Source organism: Amblyomma mixtum, chromosome 8, assembly GCF_055824585.1.
Source record: "Amblyomma mixtum isolate Tamu chromosome 8, ASM5582458v1, whole genome shotgun sequence".
Taxonomy (NCBI): Eukaryota; Metazoa; Arthropoda; class Arachnida; order Ixodida; family Ixodidae; genus Amblyomma; species Amblyomma mixtum.
Window position 1 is genome coordinate 59,571,688 of NC_143019.1, and position 23,793 is coordinate 59,595,480.

At 50.7% G+C, this 23,793-nt stretch overlaps 1 protein-coding gene across 2 annotated transcripts in view; it reads right to left on the reverse strand.

The window, feature by feature from the left end:
• Window positions 1–656: 656 nt before the first annotated feature.
• The window catches only part of LOC149332609 (potassium channel subfamily K member 1-like), a 103,567-nt gene continuing 80,430 nt past the window's right edge, over window positions 657–23,793 (reverse strand). For both annotated transcript variants that reach the window (XM_089558233.1, XM_089558232.1), the window contains 3 exons: window positions 8,811–9,040; window positions 6,548–6,985; window positions 657–5,605 (listed from right to left, as the gene is read on the reverse strand). In XM_089558233.1, coding sequence (XP_089414359.1) covers window positions 5,405–5,605; window positions 6,548–6,985; window positions 8,811–9,040 — 869 coding nt within the window. In that variant the 3' untranslated portion in view covers window positions 657–5,404. The remainder of the gene's footprint in view (window positions 5,606–6,547; window positions 6,986–8,810; window positions 9,041–23,793) is intronic.

Here is a 23,793-nt window from a genome sequence, read left to right on the forward strand (position 1 = left end):
CTATTGTGAGCGACCCTTATAGGTTATGCCGAACAGACTGAGATGCGTCGCAGACCACGTTCACCGCAAGATGCGGGTCCAATGAATCGCTGCAGCTACGTTTCTCAGCGTAGCCACCACGTGGACTTAATCAGTGAGGTCATTCCCTGGCCTCGAGTGCGCTGAATGCCAGCCATGTTTCCGAGTGCTGAGGATACAGATGCTAGTTGTACCACATGCTGCGGCAGTGGAGTACCACAGCCAACGGCAGCCTGTAGACATTCTTCCATCCGGGCTGAAGTGTTCTCAAGAGATCGTCAAGCATCTGGTGAATACGACTAGGTTTTGAAAGCAATATATATTTATGGGAGGATATTCTCGAACTGTTGCAACCTTCACGATTTAGTCTCTACGGCGTTCATCCTCTCCTGGGGTGAGAAAGATGTTCTGATACCCCCCCCCCCCCCCCCTCCGCCCTTTACCGGTGCTGTCCGTACAGAGTCATCGCAGCAGGCACGTATCCAAGGCAACCCCCCCCCCCCCCCCCCTCTTTCTCCCCGGTACAAAATTTGTCTTGGGCAACTCCCGAAAAATATTTCTGGTTACGTGCCTGTATCCCAGTAAGGGAAGAAGATGAAGACAAAACTTCCAAGGAGACCACAAGCAGGAGTCCCGTGAAACAGGGTTAAAATGAGGCTTTATTTACATGATTAGCGAGCGCGGAGCACAACAAGTGCAGCAAGCACAGCACTGTATACATACATATCGGCTACGGCGTGTGTATATGACACAAAATCACCCGCGGTCGTCAACAGTATATAAGGCGCAATGTTTCGTCTGAGATCGTTTGTACCTTCACGTTTCTTCTTCGTTGTTGCTACTCGGCACTTCCTTCTTCTATTCGTTGCTCGCTTGCTATACGATCACCCTTACTCACCCCAAGCTTTCAGCATCCTCAACAGCGTAGGGAACTGCATTCACTGTACAAGTATAGCACCGCTTCCGTACACTCCTCGTCAGGTGCGTGCGACACATGCAGCTGCAGTCTGGCGTTCAAACAGGCCAAATGAATAGTTTACAAGGCAAGTCTCGCGTCTCCGTGTACGTAAAATCGGATCATCATGACATCCCAACTAGACGACAGTTAAAGCTTAGGTCCAGTTAGTGCAAACGATTACGTTTACGAACCATGTTTTGAATCTGGGCCTTGTAACAGGCACAAAGAAAGAAGCACTCGGAAGAGTACTCAGGCAGTACACAAGCAGTACTCATGAGCCGAGAATACAAGTTCGAGAGTAACATTATTGTACTTGCGCAGACATGTCAAACACGTCTTCCGAACAAATGGACAGTACAGCCAAACTTTGATATCGGTCTGTTTTGTAATTCCTCCGTTATATCAGCGACTGCATAACCAATTGAAACCTTCACCGCACCGAACCGGTTTTACAAGTGGCACAATTGTAGCCGTACCCACTACATGGCTTTAGTATATGGGTCACCTACAGCTTATGAGTTTGCACGTTGTCTGTGTTCACATGTCCGGGATTTAATTTTTCTCTTGGAGCTGTGATTAGGGAAGATAAACACTTGTAAAGCTTGGCAGCTTGCTTTTTGAGAGCAAATCACAGAGATAATGCGTTCAGTCGGAAGATGTCGAACTGTTTGGCACATGGAATCACACACCGTGATTCGCCAACATTGAGGCTGCACAGGAGTTTCAGTAATTGGTGGACCTTTTATGCAGCATTAACTGACAGAGGTATAGCTCTGATCTTAATCTCTCATCCTTAACGGCGGCAGTGCCCGCAGCGCACTTTGAGCCAATCCTGATGCGCGCTAGTTAACGCTGCCTTTTGTTCTCTATTACCCTAAGGCCTGCTCTAGGACTACGTGTCGCCATTGCAGCTTGACGCTTTACCACCCCTTTTAAAGTAAAGTCTAGCAAAACTGCGTCACGTCCGAGCACTCTCTTTAGTTTTAGTTCATGCCAAGTGCGAAAGGCTAACTGTATGTTATCACGCTGCCGACTAAAAACTGCCAACCTTGTAATGTGGTACCAAAAAACATGCCCGCGTATGCGTTTTCCAATTACTCCTTATCATTTCTTTTAAAGTAGCACGACTATGCCAGTACGGTACCGAGTACCCCATAGCGGGACGGAAATTCTTGGCCAGCCATAACCCTCTACAGCGCCGTTAAATTCATCGCTATATAAACGACGGCCACCTGCATTGAATATAGTTACTTATTACTGAAATCTTACGGGGATGAAACGTTATACACTCGCCCACTCTCCGCTATGTAGAGTAGCCCGCCCATGCGGCTTCATTCCGACGAGCTTAGTGCTGCCGCAAGCGTCAACAAAGCGCCCTAAACTGATGGTGTCCATTTATTCCTAAACTATGCATAACGCACCCCTTTCCACACGCACACACGAGATATACACATTTATACGTTCGTCAACGCTGCAGTAGTCATTCGTGTCAGGCTTAACAGGGGAGGAAAACCAACCAAAATAACTATGTACACAAAACGCCTCCGTCTGTATACGTTGTAATGCGCTTGTGTGTGGATTGGCTCAAGGACTATTAATGCGCAGTATTTACAAAAGCTGTTATCAAAAACAATATGGTATAATACATCCTCATGTCGAACGAGCTAAATATAACGAGTCTATGGTAATGACGATGACCCTATCACGGTAGGGGTGAAAATGGTTATGTACATGCATGTGTAATGTGCGTTCTCCTCGTCGCTCTATGTTGCCGACATCGCATGGTGATGCATCAACAAGGACAAAGAAAAAAAAGAAGTTTGTGAAGCGCGATAAGTCGTGTCTTTTGAAAGAAGGTGAACTGTCGTGTTAGGTTAATGACGTCCGCTATAACCACTTGAATTTCTCGCCCGCATGTGATCTACAGTTTCGAAGGGTTTAGTGCCGTCAGAATAAACAGCGGGCGCCAACCCTCGGGAGAAGGCATAACGGGAACGCGATGCAGGTCTGTTGAGGCAAAACAGGTATAAATCTCGCTGTACAAAACACTCCTGGTATTTTAGAGGGCCGGTTATTAGCGTTACAACGAGCCCGGCCATTCCAGCTCCGTGTAAAAACGAAGAAAACGGCAAGACTCTGTCACACTTCCGACCGATGTAGACACCACGCCTCCGCGCTTCAGTACTGCTTGTCTCGAGAAACACCAGTTAACAAACAACAGCAAAAATACTTTGCAGCATCTGTCGAAGCCCAGCACCATGAGATAAGAAATGTACAATTTTCGCCATATGGGCTACTGAACTGCCTCTCTGAACAAGTATGAGGCTGTCCCTTTTTTTTTTTTTCATTTATCTCGGCCAGGCACTGTGTTAAGCAGGAACTTTTTTTCATGTACCGCAGGGAACAAGAGTATCCAATCAATACGAGCTTCGACCGAAATTCATCACTGCGCTGTCTCATAGAACAGTGGCTACAGTATAGACGCCTGTTGTCACTTTTAGGGGTACTATATAGCGTGAGTGAGCATCTGTCAGCACAACGATAAATATTGGTCATCAAAACCGCACCTTGAGACAGTGCACCGATGCATTTAAATCGCACCTCTCCGTTGGTAACGATATCCTTTTTTCCCTTACGGTACAACGCTCTCACAGTTTGCAGAAGTCGACGTGATAAGCGTTATGGCGTGCATTATGTGCGACGCTTACGCATCGACGTTTCGGATAGATGGACTGTCAGGTACGCGAAACGTCTGCTGGTTGGCCACAAGCATCATCACGGCTCTAATGCTACAAGATGCACCAAAAATGTGCCCTGTAGATTATTCACTGCACTTGCTAAACCATCAACGCTCTCGATTTACAGCGCTATTTCGCACATCACAGTTCGCATACATATGCACAAAATGATACACCTATGTTTTCATGTACGCGGCGAAGGAGAGTCCCACAGCAGCCGTTCGTACCACTGTTGCTCAACAATGATGCGCGTACGCGGTCATCGAAAGCTCGTTTCTTTCGCTGCTGACTCCCTCCTGGAGCCAGGTCATGGCGACAACACAGACACGGTGCATGCAAGCACTGGCTCTTTCAATTCAGCACTGTTGCCAGCATGGCAAAAGCTTTGAGGACCCGCCATGCACACGGAGGTCCTGGATATCCTGTCCACTTCACATTGAGGACCCGCCATGCACACGAAGGTCCTGCTAACCCACATGGTTATCTTGTCCACTGCACGTTACATTTGTTCAATCACAACACAGCCGGGAGTAAGCGCACTGTTGAGTGTCCAAATGCTGTTTCCCGTTGTCCCGTTTGTTTGGCAGAAAAAGAAAAGTCCACCGGCCACGTATCAAACACGCACACATGAAGTACAGTCATGCACACTAACATTAGTTCCAGTACTGTGAGATGGCACAATGACAGGCGACTCATCAATTGTGTAGTCCTTTTTTTTTCCTAGTTAAAACTAATTATCACATCGCGACCGCGGAACGTCTGTGCTGGCGGTTCACACAGTCGCATGAAGCCCGCATATGTTCGCCATGGCTCCTATTCACGAAGTTCTAAGAAGCGTTCATTCTTAATGACGCCGCGGCTCAGCCGCAAAATCGAAAAGATTCTCAACAACTGCGCACCAAGCAGGAACGGATGCGTCGTCTGCCCTTCCGCTTGGGTATGAATTGTAATCCTATCTGAATCCCTGATTCCGTCTTTCTAGTGCTCGGGTTGCACGCTCGAGTCTCTAATACGACAGTTAAGATGAAGGTTGTCATAATTCATGCCGTCTTGTTAAAGCCACGTAGTTTCTAACGAACAAAGGTTGTATAGACTCGTGACAGCACAAAGCACGTGAACCCTACAGGGGCATTCCAAGAAAAACGGCAAGTGTGCGAGCTGGTGGTCTTCGCACAAGAGGTCACTGTCACCACGGACTGCCTCTAAAGTATTGTGACCGTGCGAGCTAACTATCAGCGTTGGCTGGTCGCACTGTCCTGGCCGAAACACTGTCGGGTGTTGCTTTCGCCCCATGGACCACATAGGCGACGTGTCTGGGGATTATGGCAGTTCATGCGAGCTGTTTTCATCCAGATGCCCAGGAGAGTCCAAAAAGCAGACACCATGTCGGAGCTGATGTCAATTCCGCAGCAGCCAAACGTCCTCTTTGATCACGGGCACAAAGAATTTACCCTCAGAAAAGATGTCTTTCTTACTTCTCTTGGCACAGGACCCGTCGCTTTGTGAACTTCACTGGCTGACCACCCGATGTTGGCTTTGTTGAAGAGGCTCAACTATCAACACCCTCAGGCTTCAACTTTCATGGCACGGGAAACCGTCTCCACTGAAGTCTTCTCGACATCGGAAACGCTGTCTGCCGGGCGGTGTCTCCGTCTCCCGATCCACCAAGAACGACGTGGCCGTAGCGGGGTCAGATGGTGGTGCTGTCCAAGCTGTCTAGGTCAAAGGTCACCATGGGCTTGGTCACAGCTATCTCGACATCGTAGATGTCGTCGTAGGAGTCTCTGTGCGAAAGCCGGCCGTTGCACAGCGGTATTGAGGCTCTCGGCGCGAAGAAGTTTGTCGGGAATTCCAGGTGGCTCCGGTTCTTATTCCCGCTGTGCGACTTGACCTGCAGGTTGGCGAAAAAATAATGATAAGTTAGGCTGAGTTTGTCCATAGCTCGAGATAACAAACAAACAACCATGAATGATACATGGAAACCATACTTGTCACTGTAAAAACTACTAGAATTACGTCGAGAGGAGGTGGTCACAATATAAGAGATAAGTTCATAATAAACGACCCGAAATTATCACAAGTTGCTTCTGGCTTAATTAGGGCACTCAATGCCGAGGAGGTAAAATTATGAATTAAACATGCTGGCACAGGTAGAAACGTTAATAGACACCCAAGCGGTATTGCATGCAAAACCATACTTGTCTCAACCAAACCAAGGAAGCTTCTAGTATACACAGTTTGCTAAGACCCATTCTCCAAAGTTACTGGATCTGCAAAGCAGGATAAGTGAACGGGCGTCAAACTTTCAAAAGCGCGAGGATGGAGTCGGGCTTCTCCTCATATAAATAATTGGGCCACGTTGTCACGGGGAGCGGGGTTCGAGCTGCGAAACTACCCTCCCCTTAGAGCATGTCTTCCTTCAACTCTGTGGGGCCAGGCAGGACGCGTGTCTTTGAAGCAAGCCGATGTTTCTTAGGCTGACCTACCCACCCTTTTATAGCGAAAGCTACATTGGCCACGAACTTGCGATTTCGCTGTGGCGGTACTCCGAGGAGGACAAACCGTTGCCTAGCAACCGCCGCAGCTGGCGGACGCCGCGCGCTCGCCGCGCCATCTGGCATGACGTCACACCACGCGCCTCGACGCGGAGCCGCCGCCGCCGTTTGGTATGACGTCACAACGCTTGCCTCGTCGTCGCGCTCGCTTTCGCTACGTATATCCTGGCATAGCCGAGCCAAGCCACTGCCAATTTTTTCGCATGGTTTTCGCTCTCATAAGAGCTGTACAAGGCATACTTTTTACAATTCCTTGCAGCCAGCGGCTGGGGACTTACGTGGAGGTAGTCCTTGGGGACTGCCAGCAGGGCTCCCGTGCCTCCTGCTCCGCTGCTGCCGCCCAGGGCGCCATCTGTGTGCAGCACTGGCAAGCTGTGCCTCCTGGACGGCGCCGCCTCCCCCCTGGGCAGGCCTCCCTCTGCCCGGTGGGCCGGCTGCAGCAACTCCTCTCGCAGGTAGTAGGGCGCCTCCAGCTGTAGCCTCAGGTTGTGCGTCTCAATGAGCTGTCGCGTGCGGCACAGGTTCTGCGTGCTCTCCTCCTTGAGCGTCTCGACGAGCGTCAGCAGCCGCTGGATCTGGTCGTCGCGCGTGTTGTGGTTCTTGTCCGAGCCGCCGCACAGGCTGTCGGCGCTCAGGTCGTCGTCGCCGCCCCCGCTGCCCGAGAGCTGCTTGTCGCTGGACTTGCCCCTCCAGATGGACTTGCGGTGGGACTTCTGCTGCAGGGGTCAGTCGCGAAAGGGGGACGGAGGGGAAGAGGTCGGACGAAAGGAAAGAGAAAAGCTCTCTGTCAGCACGGGTGTCCAAGCGAGAGTCATTGTAGAGAGATTAGAAAGACCGATTACTCGGTCCTAAATCTATGCAGACGAGAGGCAGCAAGCAGAGGTTACTGTCATCATCATCAGCCTAGCTACGCCCAATGCAGGGCAAACACCTCTCCCATGTCTCTCCAACTAACCCTGTCATTTGCCAGTTGCAGCCACCATATCCCCGCAAACTTCTTAATCTCATCCCCCACCAAACTTTCTGCCGCCCCCTGCTACGTTTGCCTTCTCTTGGAATCCACTCCGTTGCCCTTAAGGCCCAGCGGTTATCTTGCCTTCGCATTACATGCCCTGCTCAAGCCCATTACTTTGGAGGAGAAATTCTAGAGGCCCGTGTACTGTGCGATGTCAGTGCACGTTAAAGAACCCCAGGTGGTCGAAATTTCCGGAGCCCTCCACTACGGCGTCTCTCATAGCCTCAGTCGCTTTGGGACGTTAAACCCCATAAACCAAACCAAACCAAACCAAACCAAGCCCATTTCTTCCTCTTCATTTCGACTAGGATGTCATCAACCTGCCTTTGTTCCCCAACCCACTCTGCCCGCTTCCGATCTCTTAACGTTACTCCTATACTGTAAACGGTGGCAATACGAATGCACCTGTCTGACCTTTGTCAGCGGTTGGAGCTTGACGTACCGGTACTGTATTAGACGCTTTTAGCATACCAGAGGCGTCTAACCTGCTCATCGAGTCTGTGTGAAGTTTGACCTTGAATGGGGGCTTGGCAAGATCTAGCATAGCAGCAGTTCATGCACAAATAAAATAAACACTGCCGCGACTGGGTTTCGAACCCGTGGTGGCGCGCACACATCAGCAGCGCTGCCACGGCACGAGGGCACTATGCTATCGCCGCAGCCGATCACGCCTCATGTTTAACTGCAACACAGTCTCGCGCTGTTCATTGCACGTCATCGTCTTCACAAACTTCCATCTGCGGCGCGGACAGATCAGATCAGTTTAACCTGAGTGCCGACGACCCAGCAAAGCACAACCATGAGCCACCCCGGCTAAACGCATGCTTTCACACGTCTAATTGGTTTAGAAGTCTACCACTTTTTTTTCTACTGCGCGGCCTTGCGGTTGACTTGCCTGGTAAGAAACAGGAGCGACACTTGTGACAAAACCAGCACAAATAGTGCCGGACTGGCCTGAACTCGTGGGTGCTTGGTGGAGCTTCATTCGAGTCGACTAAACAGTAGGGGCGACCCTGATAGGGACATACGCAAGCAGACATGTGATTCTGCTAGGTGGTAATGAACGAGAGAACAGAAAAATTCGCTGTGGCTTAGCTTGGTTAAGCCCGGTAATTGCGAAAGCAATATCCGTACCTACGCCATGGTACAGCTGGTAGTGCAGCTGGTAGTGGTGCTTGTGGATAGACTTGTGGTGATGCATCGGTTATACAATCCAAACCAATCCGATCCAATCCAGCCCCATCCAATCGAATCTAATCCAATTCAATCCAATCCAATGTAATCTAATCTAATTTAATCTAATCCAGTCCAATCCAGTCCAGTCCAATCCAATCCAATGTAATTCAATCCAATCCAATTCAATGCCCTCCAATCCAATGTAATTCAATCTAATCTAATCTAATGCAATCTAATGCAATCAAGGTCAAATGAAGGTCAATGGTGGTCACCGCCGCGGCACGGCATAGGCGTGAAAGTGCAAGTAGTATTGCTTTCGCAATAAAACGAATTGCGAGAAGCGCGCTCACCTTGGAGGCGAACTCCTGGAGCAGCCTGTGTATCTCGTCCAGCCGCTGGCCGAACTTGTGCTGCGTGCTGTGGAAGCTTTGCGAGAGGCGGTCCTCGACGCGGCGGATCTGCTTGCACCGCATGGCGCGCGAGATGTAGTTGAGGATCATGGCCAGGTAGCCCAGGCCGAAGATGATCCACAGCACCACGCCCGTCTTGTAGATCCAGATGTAGTCGCCGTCGAAGTTGCCTGCGACCGAGACGCGGGAAACGTGAACAACGAAGGGAAATATCTGACGCCTAGCTTGTTAGGTATTAACAGTGTATCGTCAAAATGAAGGTCCTGGCAGTTTACATGAATCAAGGTTCGCGTACACTCGTTCTGCTCCAGAGGCAAGGAGCCAGAGACAACACTACTCATACTGTACTCGAATACAACTCAAGAGCGAAGCGGATTTTTCCCGACAAAGGACCCCCTTTCAGACAGTGGCGTCGGCCGTTTCTCGTGAGCCTGCTGGCGTGACAATGCAAGCAGCGGCACTACAATGCAGGAAGGGGACAATCCCTGACCATGGAAGGAGGGTACTATCCCATTTAATCTGCCACGCCTTGCTTTGTCAGACTAGCAGGGCCATAAGAATCGACCGACGCCGTTGCCTGGAAGGGGGTCCTTTGAAGGGGAAAAGCCGTCTCGTACTTGAGTTGTATTTCGACTATAGCTGGATTATTTGTTATTCAGAGTATCCGTGTTCAGAATTTACTCCGTTTCGTAAGGACTGACGTTGGTTCCGATCAAAGAATCAAATATGCGTGCACTCAGACAGCTCCAAAACTATTTGTTAATTCGATGAGCCAGACAGCCCGATCGAGCCTGCCTCAATGGATACGGATACGCCGGCAAATCAGTGATGCTGTGAGTGTGGTGGCTGTGAAATGAGCGAAATGCTGTGCATAATGCAAACTTCGTACATCATCGTTTTCTGCTCCACAGCTGCTCTTCAGTTGCTTTCGTCACAAGTGAAAGACGAATTGGTTAGCTTGAGAAAGAGGTTACAGGACCTGGAGCTGTAGCAAATGATGGCAAGAGGTATGCGGCAGCTTGGCTTCAAACTCGGGAATTCAGTTAGGCCTAGTGCGAAAGCAACTCTCTAAACTATCATAGCTTTAGGGCTTACAGCTTTCCTGAAGGGCGGCGCATAGCGAAGACCAAGAGCGACAGTTTTAACCTGCCCAATTGTTCTCATTTGCAGTTGAAACTGTACTATACTGCGAGGCGCAGTGAGGACTCCGAATGTAATGAGTGTAAGCGTTCTACAACAATTGTGGATGTAAGCACGCGCTTACATTCCCCACGTCTGGGTTTCTGACAGGCTGGGCTCACAGTGGAGATGTTTGTTCGCGGTTGCTCTTGGAATTGCGCGCCAATAGAGGTTTATGCGTCTGAATTTTTAGACCATGCGCAACACACTAAATAGCTTTCAGCAGAGCTCAGGCGAAAAGCGCCTGCTATAGCACAGTCCGAAAACAACAACAACGCTCCGTCTTCGCACAACAAAGGATGTCTGCGCAGCACCCGGCGACGAACTAGTCTTGGCGTTGTTGGCTGGCCTCCTTTCTGCGTACCCTTCCCCAAAACGACTGTCGGGGAACTCCAGGATTCAGAGAGAAGGCAAGAATATCTCTATTGTCTTGTGCCTGGGAGAAACGGGAACCTCAGCAGCAACAACAAGGCTTCACTGGCTTGTTGCCCTCACGTGGAGCGAATAAACGACTGTGACAACCGCACTGCGTCATTCCGCTTTCCCGTCCCCTTCCCCTTATACTTCATGAAAGTGCGGTCTCTATGGTCTTGATTTAACCGCCATTAAAGTCTCCTCTCTCTCCAACTCCCAGGCATGCTGGACTCAGTGACAACAAACTCAATCGAAAAACGCAACAGAAAATTTTCTGTTGTCACAACAGATCTTTCTCTAGTATTTTGGGACCTGACAACAGAAATTCTCAGTAGTAATAACGAGATTTTCTTTCGTTAAAACAAAGCAAGCTCTGTCAAGACAACAAATATCTTCGCAAAACTACAGAAAAACCTATCGTAACGACAGTACCATTAAATATTTGTCGTAATTTGGGGACTGCTTCTGTCGTATTTCAAAACTGGGAAGGGCGCATTCTCAAAAGGGCTCACTCCACTTCCAATTTGGCCGGCATCCTCATTGTTGAGCAGATCAACGACGTATAGTTTTCGGTTGCGACAAGACACGTAGACGCGGGCGCCCTCTACCTCGAAAAAGGTCTTCCCCATATTGCTCCTTTATAAGGAGAGGACTAACGAACGGTATATGCACGGTCCCACCTTACGGCAACCTTCCGCACCTCTTGCTATCCCGAGCGTCCTCAACTCCTTCAACGCAAAACTGCGCCCTTGTAACGCCAGGAGAGCAGCGCTTAGCCTGAGTTGCGTACTATAGGGGGACCGTGCTGCGCACGTGGGGTGGGGATGTTTTCAAAGCGCATGGCTGGGCCGTCGTTCCGATGTGCCAAATGGTGTGTCGCGCCCCACCATCGCACCATTTTCCTCCGCTGGCATCAGCCGAGAAAGAAACAAAAGAACGATGGACGGCTGGTTGGGCCGGGAAAGGAGGGCGCAGGGATGGAGAGAGGATACGAGAAGACAGAGACTGCACGGCGCTCTTCTCCCGTCTCTGGAAATAGCCGGGCCGTCGGCGCTATTTTCTGAAACCCCACGAGAGAGCGCGCCCAGAAGGAGCAACCCCGGGGCCCGAGTAGAAGTCGGCGACCAGAGCCTTTGTGTCGTACGGAGACTCGCGCTCACAAACAACGGAGAGAAGAAGGCGAGCGCGACACGGTCACACGACTTCCCTCCTCCTCCTCCTCCTCTTCATCCTCCACGCCATTCGGTTCCCTATATACTCTTCGCACCACCTCTTGCCAACCTGTTCATCCTCTCTCTTCTTTTGTTCCCTCTCCTTTCGGAGCTGGAGCCTGCTGCCAAAACCCCGGCGTCTTCTTAATAGCTACCTGCTATCTGCGCAATCGTTTACCGCCTGTCACGCTCCTCGCTGTCCGGGATTCTGGGCCACAAGAGTGGCGAATTAAACGCCCGTCTCGAGAATTAGATGCATGGGACGCGGTGGCATGTTTCGAATTCACTGCCACGACCAGGAGTGGCGCTGGTTAACATTCTGGAGACAAGGTAACGTGTTCGTGCATAGGTACCTGCTATCTCCGTCACCATTCTGCGGTTGTCGCGCTTCTTGGCGTCTGGAAGAGTGAGGTAAAATTTTGAGCCTTGGGAATGATATCTTGTTCCACGGCTGCGGACAATGCGGCTTGTTCTCATTCTCGAAGATAAAGAGACTTATTTTTTATATGTAGAATTTATTAGTGACGATTGGTGGGCGCAACCATCTTAGGATGTTGGGGAGAAAGGTTTGTGACCGTGTCATTAAGAATGGAGCTGCCGGGATGTAGTAGGAAGAGTAACAACTGCCGTATTTTAGCTGCGCAGCTCAGAATGCAACAGATGGATGCGATGAAATGGTAGGCCGCAGATGACCTAGCGATTTTCGGGTGATCTAAGACCTAAAAGGAAAGTCACTGATTCACTCTAACAGAAATCCGTTTCAGCTTCTTTCCTTATCTGCAACAAATGATGCAATCTTTCCACAACACTGGGAGGCGGTGTACATTGTGGGGACGCCTTCGTCCCCTGCGTTCGCTTTCCCTCAACTCACTAGTTTCCTGTGGTTAGCTACTCCGCAACACACTCCCTTTAGTGGGGTTACTTTTAACTAACAGGGGAGGGCGCTCGCGTCGCAGCGACAGCAGCGCCACGGATGGCGTGTTTTGCCGCTCGCGGGCGGGGGAAGGCTCTCTCTCTTCTCCCTGGGACCGGGAAGCGAGCGGACGTTTCGCTCGCGGCTTCGCTCTTCGTCGACGGGCGCCTCTTGGTCGGAACTTGCTCCCGCCAAGCCTGTCCCGTTCGGCCTCGAAGTTTTCCCTCTGCCCTACCGTGGACGAACGTTCGCTCGTAACCGTGCTGGTGAGTCGGACATCCTCGATTCCTCAGTGTATTAAGGAGGAAGCCTTTAATGCCTCATCGTTGTAAGCAGGAGTTGTCGACAGAAATGTCACGCTTTTCAGTTGGTCGAAATGCTCGTGACGTCACAGGGCGCGAATTTCAAATGGGGCCAATTGTACTTTGGCTAGTAACCATGCAACCAATTAAAGGGATCGTATAGTGATGCTCCAACTAAGTGGGACTGAGGTTAGTTAATTGCTTAATTAGTCAATCAGCCTACTAAGATAGAGGAGAAGAGGAAAAGAAAAAAAAGGCGCGTAGGGACGCTGCTGAAAAAAAAAACAGATAACCGGCCGAAGCCTCGTTCGCTCCACCACCACCCACTTCCCTACCCAGTTTCTCGTTTCATATAAACATCCTAGACAGTTCCAACATTTGACAGGTGAATGACAGAACGCGATGGACAGAATTACAATGGTACAAATATAAAATAGCCTAATTAACCTTTCTAGTCAAACCACATAAATCAATAAAACCGAATACGAAATTGGTAGAGATGGGGAATCGAACGAGGGTCTCCGGAGTGCGACACGAGCACGCTAGCCACTCCGCCATGCCAGCTGAATGGTTTGGAATGAACAAAGGCGCGTCTAGCTAATACGGCGTCTTCGTTCACTCCCATCTTGCCCCCTTCCCTTACGGGGAGGTTCAGGTGTCCACCCAGATATGCGAGAGAGAGAGAGATACAATTCCTTTCCTCAAAAATAAATTTACCCTCCAGCAAGGCGTAGAACCGAATGGGCGATGGCGTTCTGTGGACTCCCTGGCAGTGTTGCAAGACGCTGTCGCGTTCCACTCTTATAGGCGAAGTTAACATCTTAACCACACATCAGTGACACAAGCAGACAACCAGTGGACGCGTCATTCGCTGGCAGCACTTGAATCATCATTCACAACCACATTCGTGGCAGAATGCTGTACTCAGGCTTTCGCCTTGCACCACTTTAGTCGCCAAAGTGTCTCCTAATTTTTTGTTGCTAGCTGGCGTTATTGTTGTTATAGCAATAAATGCCTTGTTTGTGTCAGCCAGTGTGTCGTTCCTTTGTTCCCGTAGAGCAAGGCCCGCCGTGGTTGCCGTGCGCTCGGTAGCGTACGCGACCACGGGGTGGGGTCCGCGCGGTTTTGAACTATGTCAGCAGCGGTTAAACGGGGAGAACGGATTTATCTCCCCAATTTAAACCCCACAACATCTCTCACCTTACCTCACCACCTCAGTACGTATCGCCAAGACTAGACCACATTCATAAGGTTTGCATTCCTTTCTGCAGATCAAAAACTTTTCTCCAGTCATTCCTACCACGCACATCGAATGAGTGGAATCACCTTCCTTCTTCGACGGCCACCATCACCGATCATAAATTATTCAAGAACGTTATAGCTAATATTGTTTAACTAGGACGCATTTTATACTGTTACCGTTTATTTCCTCTCTCCTGAACGCCTTAACTAATAATGTATGTGCAGGAGTCATGTTTGTACCTTGTCTATTTCATTGACTCGTTTGTTAAATTGATTTCATTTTTTTTGTAACCACTCCCCTCTGTAATGCCCTAATGGCCTTGAGGGTACAATAAATAAAGAAATAAATAAATAAAAGTGGCAGTGTCATGTAACCGCATACATTAACGCGTCGAGAAAAGCAGGTCACGAGGTCTTGTGACGCCATGAATGAAAAGTACAGAATCACCAATACCGCATATATCGGCATGTAGGCATAACCTGGGTGACAGAGACGAAGTTCTTGCGCGGAAGGGGTCTTTAATGATATCGTATTGTACTTTTAAGGGCAGGTTAGACATTATGTGATGGCTATAAATAAATAACAGCGTCCGTGTCTGCGAAGCGATACGCAAAGAGGACCCCACGCTGCTGAAGGGACCCATCGCCTCATGCTCTTAAGGCGGAGGTTAAGTTTCCCCTCCGTTTTTTTTTTTTTTTTGGGGGGGGGGGGGATTGCTTGATTCGTAATTATTTCAAGCAAGCCAACCTTGATGCTGGGCTACTCTCAGGGCTCTATCACAGCACAGCCTATTTTTCGTCACTCATTAAAATGGAAACGTTTTGGAGATGTCTGTAGTATTGCCACCATTTATATTCGCATGAAAACAAAATGCGCTCATTTATTTGCGCTGTTCGTTGCATTCACTTCAAGAGCTGAAACTCTACATGCGAACTCGAAACACTGCCGTCATATGTTCAGTACAGGCCTCCAGGTAGTCAGGAAAAGAGGATCAAAATCTACAACACGGCGCATCTCCCGATATTGCTCACTGTTTGACATTGCTCCCCATTGTTGCAATGGTGAGACATAGCCACCATTGCAACCAACTCATACGCGTGTTTTGTTTTTACCTTTTCTATATATCTTGGAGCTCAACAGCAGTAAAGTGCGAAGCCTCAATTGCCCCATCGTTTCAAAGCTGGCGCGCTGTCTTCGGAGCACATAGAGATGGCAAAGCAAAACAACATTCTCCCGAGCCTGACAAGCCCTGTCAGGGCCCGTATAGCACAGCCGTCAAGAAGGCGCTTCTTCATCGTTCCCGCGAATATGCGACGGAGCACTCCTTCAAACGAGCAGGGTGCGGACGCGGGGCCCGCCACCGCAAGCGCCCTCCGCCTCTCTAATTCCGGGCAGCAGCGAGGAAGCCGGGAGCAAGGCGAAGACGTGTGGCGTTACCTGCGATAGGCCAAGTTGGTCCAAATCCTAGACACCCTTTACAAGTTCGACCGTTAGCTTCTTTATTTCAAGAGAAGAGAACCTGAGAGCCCTGATATTGCAGAAGAATGCTTTACTGGGTAGTACAGGTGAGACAGGCTCTACGTCCAGTGTCTTTAGGCTTCGAAGTTGCAAACTTGATGCGACTTCAGTGCTTGTCTTGTATTATTTACTTTGATTAGCTGACCAGCTAAAATTTTGGCTTGAGTAAGTTACAAACACTTGAACGTAGGAAGACATTTCTCTTTCCAAATTTTAACGATGAACTTTTTCAATTCTAAGTAGTAGACGTAAATCATCTGGAGAGGTGGGTATCTCAGAGCAAAATTTACATTTTGGGGGCTGGCTATGAGGGGGACCAGGCTTAGTGTCGTGCGCAAGAATATACATAGTCAAAAATCAACTACTACGAAGTATCGCCTGTAGAATACCCGTGCCTGCAGATGTGCTCGAGACCGCACCAAGAGCAGCAGGGGAGGATTCAAGAATGAGCCTAGATAAAGTCCGCCATTCTTGAAGAAAATTTTGAAATATTAGAATTATGGTAAGGTACTACTGTGTAAATAGTGATGGTAATAATCCATTCTTTTGATGTGTAGCATAATCTTTCTTTTGCAGTTTCTCCATCGCTCGCATACAGTAGTTAAGACTGCCATAGAAAACCAATGGGGAACGTTTTCGACGATAGCAAAAATGTTAATAGCAAAAAAAAAAAATGCAAGCCTGCTGAAGGGGGTTTTTGCGGATGTATTGATTGTTATAGAGAAATCTTACGATGTATGAAAAAAAATTCAGTTCATACAGTATTTGCAGTCAAAAAATGATTTCGCCCAGAATTTCTGGGTATATGGTTCCCTGATGAACGCAAGGCCGATCCAGAGTCTGTTGTGCTGCATGGAACTAGCCAATAGCGCCGTATGCACAACCCAGCCGATCGTAGCCGAGTGCCAAACGCTGGCAGGAGGGAAGATGCCCTCTTCTTCGCCCATTATCGACGGCGGCTCCGGCACGGGTGGAGGATGACGAAAGGGGTCGGGGGAGGAGCCTTCTAGCGCAGGTTACTGCGATGTTTTGACGGTTCCTTCGGGCGAGGAAAGGTGCGACTTGGCGCCCCCTTCTGTGTTCCGCCGCCTGTGTGCACGAGTGCGTGTGTGCTCCCGAGCTCAGAGGTGGGGTCGTAACCAGTGGCGGAGGGAGCGGCTCGCCTTTAGGAGACAACACGCTGACTCATGGCGCGTTGGAAGACTCACTGCAAGCGCACGTGTGTGCGTTGCCGCCGCCAAAGTGTATGGTCGTCGAACTGACGAAAAGGAGGTCGCAGTGCCGCTTTGAGCTCGGGCGGCCGAGTGGAGAAGCTGGGCGGAGAGTACACTCAAGTTGTTGACGTCAGCGCCTTCTCGCGGCTCTAAATGGGCGTGGACAAAAACAAACCCTGCACAATGATTGTCACGATGTACCGTCGGCATTAATCATAATTACGGGCACAGTGCTCTAATCTGCGGACGGAATGAGCCTCTTACGTTGTAGTCATATATCGTCCGCAGCTTAGAACAAGAAGGAATTGCTATATATATGGAGAAGAAAGGAAATTTCAGACTCTTATGAGATCGAAAGGGTGCTCTAAATTATATACCCCTGGGAAATGTTGATGCATCCTGCCGTTATTTTCCGATGGGCTTAAACTAAAGGTTCAGAGCGGCGTTCGTCCGTTTTATTTTCCCCAGCCTTAGAAATGCGTTCAGCTCCTTTGCATAGCGATCGCGTGGGGCCACGAAAGGATGCCGTTGTCAAACACTGGCGCTTTTCTGCTTCCGTGAGTAGCCTGCGTCCTATGTCAGATTCTGTAAGACCGCGCAAACCCCGCTGCGCCCTTTTAGGGGCTCACACCCAGTTTCGAACACCTCTGCCTGCAAAAGTCCGTCGTTTACTTGCATGGGGTTCAACCACAGTCGAACCTCGCTATAATGAAACGATTTCTAACGAAATAATGGATATAAGGAAGGAATGACGATTCTACTTTGGAAGCTTTGGAAGTAATCGCCGTGCCCGTTTAACTTCGTTGTAAGGGTTCGGTAGCGTTCGCGGGGGTCATCGGAACGCGGCCGGGGGTGCTCTAAGCGAAGCGTCTCCTTTCTTGGAACGCGGCCGCTCGCGAACGCGCCGGCAGGTATACGGGTGTCCCCCCACCCGCGGTACTGATTCGCACACGTGCTGGCACGAATGTCTATTTGTGTTTGTTTTTATTTTGTGGTGGAGAGAGTGCTCTACTTTACGGCAGCTGGAGGGCTGGCCAGGCCCTTGAAGAGCCAATCATGTTAAGAGCACAACATGATTGGAAGCTGCAAATGTGGGCCGGGCCTTGATGTCTTTAAAACCGGGCTCCGGTGCCAGAAAAAGGGTTCTGCGCTAAGGTCAGATGCAACGCATCTTCGGCAACGCCGAGTTAGGGGCCTCCCCTAGTATTAGCCAGTTCCGCCCTTTTTGTTGTTTGTCCTTGTGCCGTTAATTTGTCTCGAGTGTCTAAACTTCTGTACGCTGTAAATATCTGTACATAAACCTCAGTTATTGCCTTTTTTTATCCCTGCGTGTCAACACATCTTGAGACCGTCTCTGACGGGGCACCGCTGGTGCGAGGAGCTTCAGTCTTCGAGTTACCAACCGTCTCTGGCGGGGCACCGCTGGTGCAATAGGAAGACGAAAGAACCTGTGAAAATTTGCTGGCGCAGTCGACGAGGATCCTGCGGCCATCGGAAGACGGCGCAGGAAGAAGACAAGGCAGGGAGAAAGGTGACGACAAGGCGACAGGTCAGCGTTCGTGAACGGACCTGCGGAGACACGGCGGCAAGGACGCAAGGACCACGGCAGGTGTCCAGCGACGCGGGACTGCGTCCGGTCAAGGAGGCAGCGCGTCGAGAACTCGACAGTCACCGGCGGGTCGCAGCAAGGCGACAGCAGCGGGCACAGAACCAGCGGCGTCCGACAGCTCATCGCAGCGTGCGGTGAAAGTGGCGGTGGACTCCGACGCCAAGGAGCTGGCAATGCGGATCGACGCATCGAAACCGTGAGTTTCCTTGGTCGCATGGTTCACGTCCCTGTGTTCGAGCCGGTAGGACAGCTGAGGGGTACGGAAGGCGGTATGGAGAGTTATCCAAGCCGGCCCTCACTCGATGTGAGGTACCAAGTGGAATTAGCGAAGGCGCGCTTAGCGTACTTTCAGGCTGAACTTGCGAAAGTAAATGGAGGAAAGGCGCCACTGTGCGAGGAGAAACCTCAGGATGTTAAGTGCGTCTTGGAGGAATTAGAAGCAAAGCGCCAGCAGCTAGCGCTGGAGCTCGCTGAGCTCAAGGAGTCTAAGAGAGCTAGTGAACTAGCGAGGGACAACTACTCCGAGTCCCGAGAGGCGAGGCCGCCTGTGCTGGAAGACAAAGGAATATACCTGTCAAGCACAGGCCAAGAAAACAGCCAGGCAGAAGAAAAGAGGGAGCCAGCTTTCCACGAAAGTGCAATCTCTCGTGAAGAAAGTGTCGTGACGGAACGCAGCGTCGCGGTAGTCGAGGCGGTGAACGCGCACTCCGACGATCCAGCTGCACAAGTTAGCTCAACCCCTAATGAGACCAGGGACGCGGACGCGAGTTCAGGATTGTTGGAAGTCACTCTGACAATTCCGAAAACGCAGTCCCAAGCAAGCTGTGAAAAAGAGCATTTCGTGCAGCAGGAAACGGTCGGTGAGGACAGACGTCAGATAGGCGAGCGAGTGAAAGGAGGAAGTCTGGCGTCGCCGCAACCGCACACTGTGTCGGGCATAGGGTATGAAGTGCCCCATAGCGTTGATAGTGGCAGGAGCGTTCCATCCGAGGCAAAGAACGAAGGTTGGCCTGATGGGCCGACGGGACCGAGCGCCACGCATTTGTTGAACGCACTCGACGTGTGTCCCACCAGGTCCTTGGAGGACAAGGAGATGCGTGGCGAGTTGCCACAAAACAAATTCGGATCAAGCGACTGCGAGAGAGCTCATGCAGCCTCAGACTATGCCACGAAGCCGGCAAGCGCCGATCAGGCACGGAGCGGCGGTTTCAAAGTTTGCTCGTGCAGTAAAGGTGCAGATGGCCCCGGGCGAGGTGGAGTGGCAGGAGGCAGGTGCGTGGCTTTCACCTTGAAAGTCGGCGCGTGGAACAGTACGTTCCGTGCTGCGGTACGCCAAATTATGTTCAGCAAAGCCGGCCGCACTGTTACAGCTGAACTCGGCAAGAGAGATGTTCCTTACGCAGCACGCGGTTCGTACCGGCGTGCCAGACAGAGCGGGCCCTCAGGTGCGTCGTGTAGTGAGGGGTTTGGACCCATCAAAACCCGGGACGTTTTTGATCCTGGAGGGCACCATCTTTTCAGTTCGCGCCCCGTTGTGGCGCCAGCCTAATGGGTGAGTTACCGTTTAGGCGTTAATTGTGTTACTGACAACACGTGGTGGCTCGAATGTACGTACACAGGGACGCTCGGTGCGACTAAGGAGGCTCACGTGGGCATTGTGCGAGTGCTGTGAACGCTCCAGTCGCGAGTGTCTGTGTCTGTGTGCTCATTCGCGAGCAGGACGACAGTGGGCATACAAGTGAACTGAGTAGCCTATCAACTTTTGAACTCCGTTTTACGGCGCACAGCAAGCGTGTCACCGCGTGTATTTGAGTGTGCAATTTGCGTGATGTTGTGTTGGTGCCCGTGTGCATTTTGTTGTTTTTGGTTTTGTTCGTGCCAGTGTTTGTGTAGCTGCGGTGTGTCACCCACAGGGTGGTTTTGTGACCCGTACCGATCCCTTTGTTAGAATTCTAAAAGTGGCATTTGAGCCCTTTGTAGAATCTTGGGAAGGGCGTGTAAGGGTTCGGTAGCGTTCGCGGGGGTCATCGGAACGCGGCCGGGGGTGCTCTAAGCGAAGCGTCTCCTTTCTTGGAACGCGGCCGCTCGCGAACGCGCCGGCAGGTATACGGGTGTCCCCCCACCCGCGGTACTGATTCGCACACGTGCTGGCACGAATGTCTATTTGTGTTTGTTTTTATTTTGTGGTGGAGAGAGTGCTCTACTTTACGGCAGCTGGAGGGCTGGCCAGGCCCTTGAAGAGCCAATCATGTTAAGAGCACAACATGATTGGAAGCTGCAAGTGTGGGCCGGGCCTTGATGTCTTTAAAACCGGGCTCCGGTGCCAGAAAAAGGGTTCTGCGCTAAGGTCAGATGCAACGCATCTTCGGCAACGCCGAGTTAGGGGCCTCCCCTAGTATTAGCCAGTTCCGCCCTTTTTGTTGTTTGTCCTTGTGCCGTTAATTTGTCTCGAGTGTCTAAACTTCTGTACGCTGTAAATATCTGTACATAAACCTCAGTTATTGCCTTTTTTTATCCCTGCGTGTCAACACATCTTGAGACCGTCTCTGACGGGGCACCGCTGGTGCGAGGAGCTTCAGTCTTCGAGTTACCAACCGTCTCTGGCGGGGCACGGAAGGCGGTATGGAGAGCTATCCAAGCCTGCCCTCACTTGATGTGAAATACCGAGTTGAATTAGCGAAGGCGCGTTTAGCGTACTTTCAGGCTGAACTTGCGAAAGTGAATAGAGGAAAGGCGCCGCTGTGCGCCTCGATTGTAGGCATCGATTGTATATAGGTTTCAAGAGTTCAGTGGAGATCACGTGAATTGTGCGAGAGTTGAAGAGGTGCGGATCTCGACTGTCAAGGCGAGTTTCGAAGTGTCATCATTGCGCCTTCAGATTCTGAAGACTCGCTGTCTCTCAAATCGTCCAATCGTCCAGACGGTTGCAGCGCTGCATGGACTACCTACGAACGCATGAACTCATTTCATGCATACAAATATCGGCTAGATGAATATTGTTCACCTTCGAGAACTGTAATACCGCAAATAGTTTTCACCGAAGTGTCACTCCTTGATGGTGGCGGGCTCAGCTTTGCCCGCCTTCTAATGGTTTGCGGCCTAGGTCTGTTTTCTTTTGAGACACCATTGATACTGCTTCCTTAGATCTTTGTAAATAGTTTATGTATACAGAACATTATTTGATTTCAGTAAATATCATGTTTAAGAAAACAAAATGCACCGATGGCCGGGTGATCTGGAGCGTCAACCGATCAGGTCTCCGCTTGGACAGTTGAAAGTCAGCGCTCGTGTGTGTCGTGTCTCCCTTCGTGTCCGTGTCTTAGTGCGCGCTGTTCCGGTGAAAATGAGTTACCAACTTGCCCAAGCATCTCTTTTAACGAATTTCTGCTTCTTTTCTCTGGCACATTAAATCACGTAGTCTCCTCTCGTATTCCTTCGCGCAGGTGGCCTTGCAACAAGTCGCGCATGGTGGATTCCAACGAAACCTCTTTACTCAAGACTATGCCTGAGACGTCATCGCTGAAATGGGTTCATACGTTTGAGTGGCGCTATTACGTCAAGTTACGTTCGGTTGGCATTATAGTTACGCGAATACGCTCGACCACAGAAGGCTCGTTCATTTGCTTTTCACCGGCACACGCTTATACGAACACGTGGCGACGGGCACGCGCCAAGCGGGCTGCCCTTCGCGTCTCCCTCCATCGACACACACGCGCACGCGTCTCGCCATCGCAACGGTCCCGTCGTGTCGCAATCGATGGCGCGACGGCAGCGCCCGACACGGCCAGTGAGGCTAGAGTGAGGTCTCCCCCCCCCCCCCCTCCCAGTGGCGAATGGAGGAGGGTACGCGAGGAGCGAAGCACGGAAGGCCCAGAGAGAAGTGTACCGCCCGGAGACCGTGGCCAGCTGTCGGTTGGAAGGACTCCAGCAGGCAGCCGTCGTATCGGCCGACGCGGCCCATCTCCCGTCGCTAGAGGCGGCGCCGCTGCGTCTTTCGCGGCTCGCCGCGCCCGGCTGGGATGGATACAGACGAGCCCCCTGGCTGCTGTCTCCCTCTCTCTGCCTGAATCAGCGTTTCGAGGGACACTAAGTGCTTGGTGCAGTGCACATTGTAAACTTGTTTGGCCCTCGAAAACTCGTTCAGGGCCACGGTAGATGCGGGAACGGGAGTGGAACCGAAGTTACCGCGCGTTGCAGACGGTAGCTTCAACGGCGAGAGCTGTTAGTGGCTCCAAGCGCGGGATCTCGGTGGTGGCGATGTCTGCGTACCGAGCAGCTGCGAAACCAGGGAGGCACATGAGGTAGCCTATGCGTGCTACCAACATCCACTCGAGAATAAAGCGCCCACGTAGACTCTAAACACGAGTTAAGCCTATATGGGAGTAAAGAGAGTAAATTGTCCTCTAGGGCACTTCCTTCTAGGGACAGGGCGTGCTGTCCAATTCCCGGAGTGGATTTAAATTACTAAATACGCGCAATGATTGCTCTTGAGAATTAAGGCATATATTCCCACCTGAAAGCATAGTAACTTGATGCAGTTTGCAATGGGAGGAAGCTTTTAAACGCGGCACAGGAGATCTTGAGGTTAGCAAATAAAGGAGATTAAAACCTTGGTTAGAATCTTCGTAACTCCTAGAACTTCGCATTGTTCGAAGAGTGAATCTGTTTCCGTTGTGAACCTAAGTATTCAGTATTTTCAGTGATGGAAATCTACCCCGTGGCTTGTACATCATACCCTGCCCCGTAAAGGGAGTGCGCTTGGGGACAGCTTACTCCGATTTTACTCCCATATAGGCTAATTCGTTTTTACAGTGCAGCGCTCTCTCTTTCAGGAGCGATGGGAAAGCCGGCTATGACATATACCCTACTCCTGCACAAGCGTGACACCTCGGACGCCTCTAGCTACCACTGGAATTCGCGTATACGTGACCATGGCCACGGCGTCAATTTAAAAAAAAATATAGTTATGACTCAAGTGTCCAGTTAAATCTTTTATACCAGCCGTACTGCTGTTTTAGCACTGTATACGTTGCCCAAAGGCTGCGCGGCCACAGGTCACTCGATAATTGTCCAGAAGCACCAACCTTCTGGCCTGGAGCTGCACTTCCTCAGTCTCTGCTCTCCTCTGACAACGCTCAAAAAATGTAAGGCCGATCCCTAAACATCTTAACAGACTCGAAAGACACGTGTAAAAACTATACGAAGGGCAGAACTAGCGGCATGGCCCTCAGGATAATCAGTGGGGCAGCAGCCTCTGCTGAGAAGACACCCATACAACACATAATCTGGGTCCCAGGCCACGCAGGCGTAGCGGGGAACG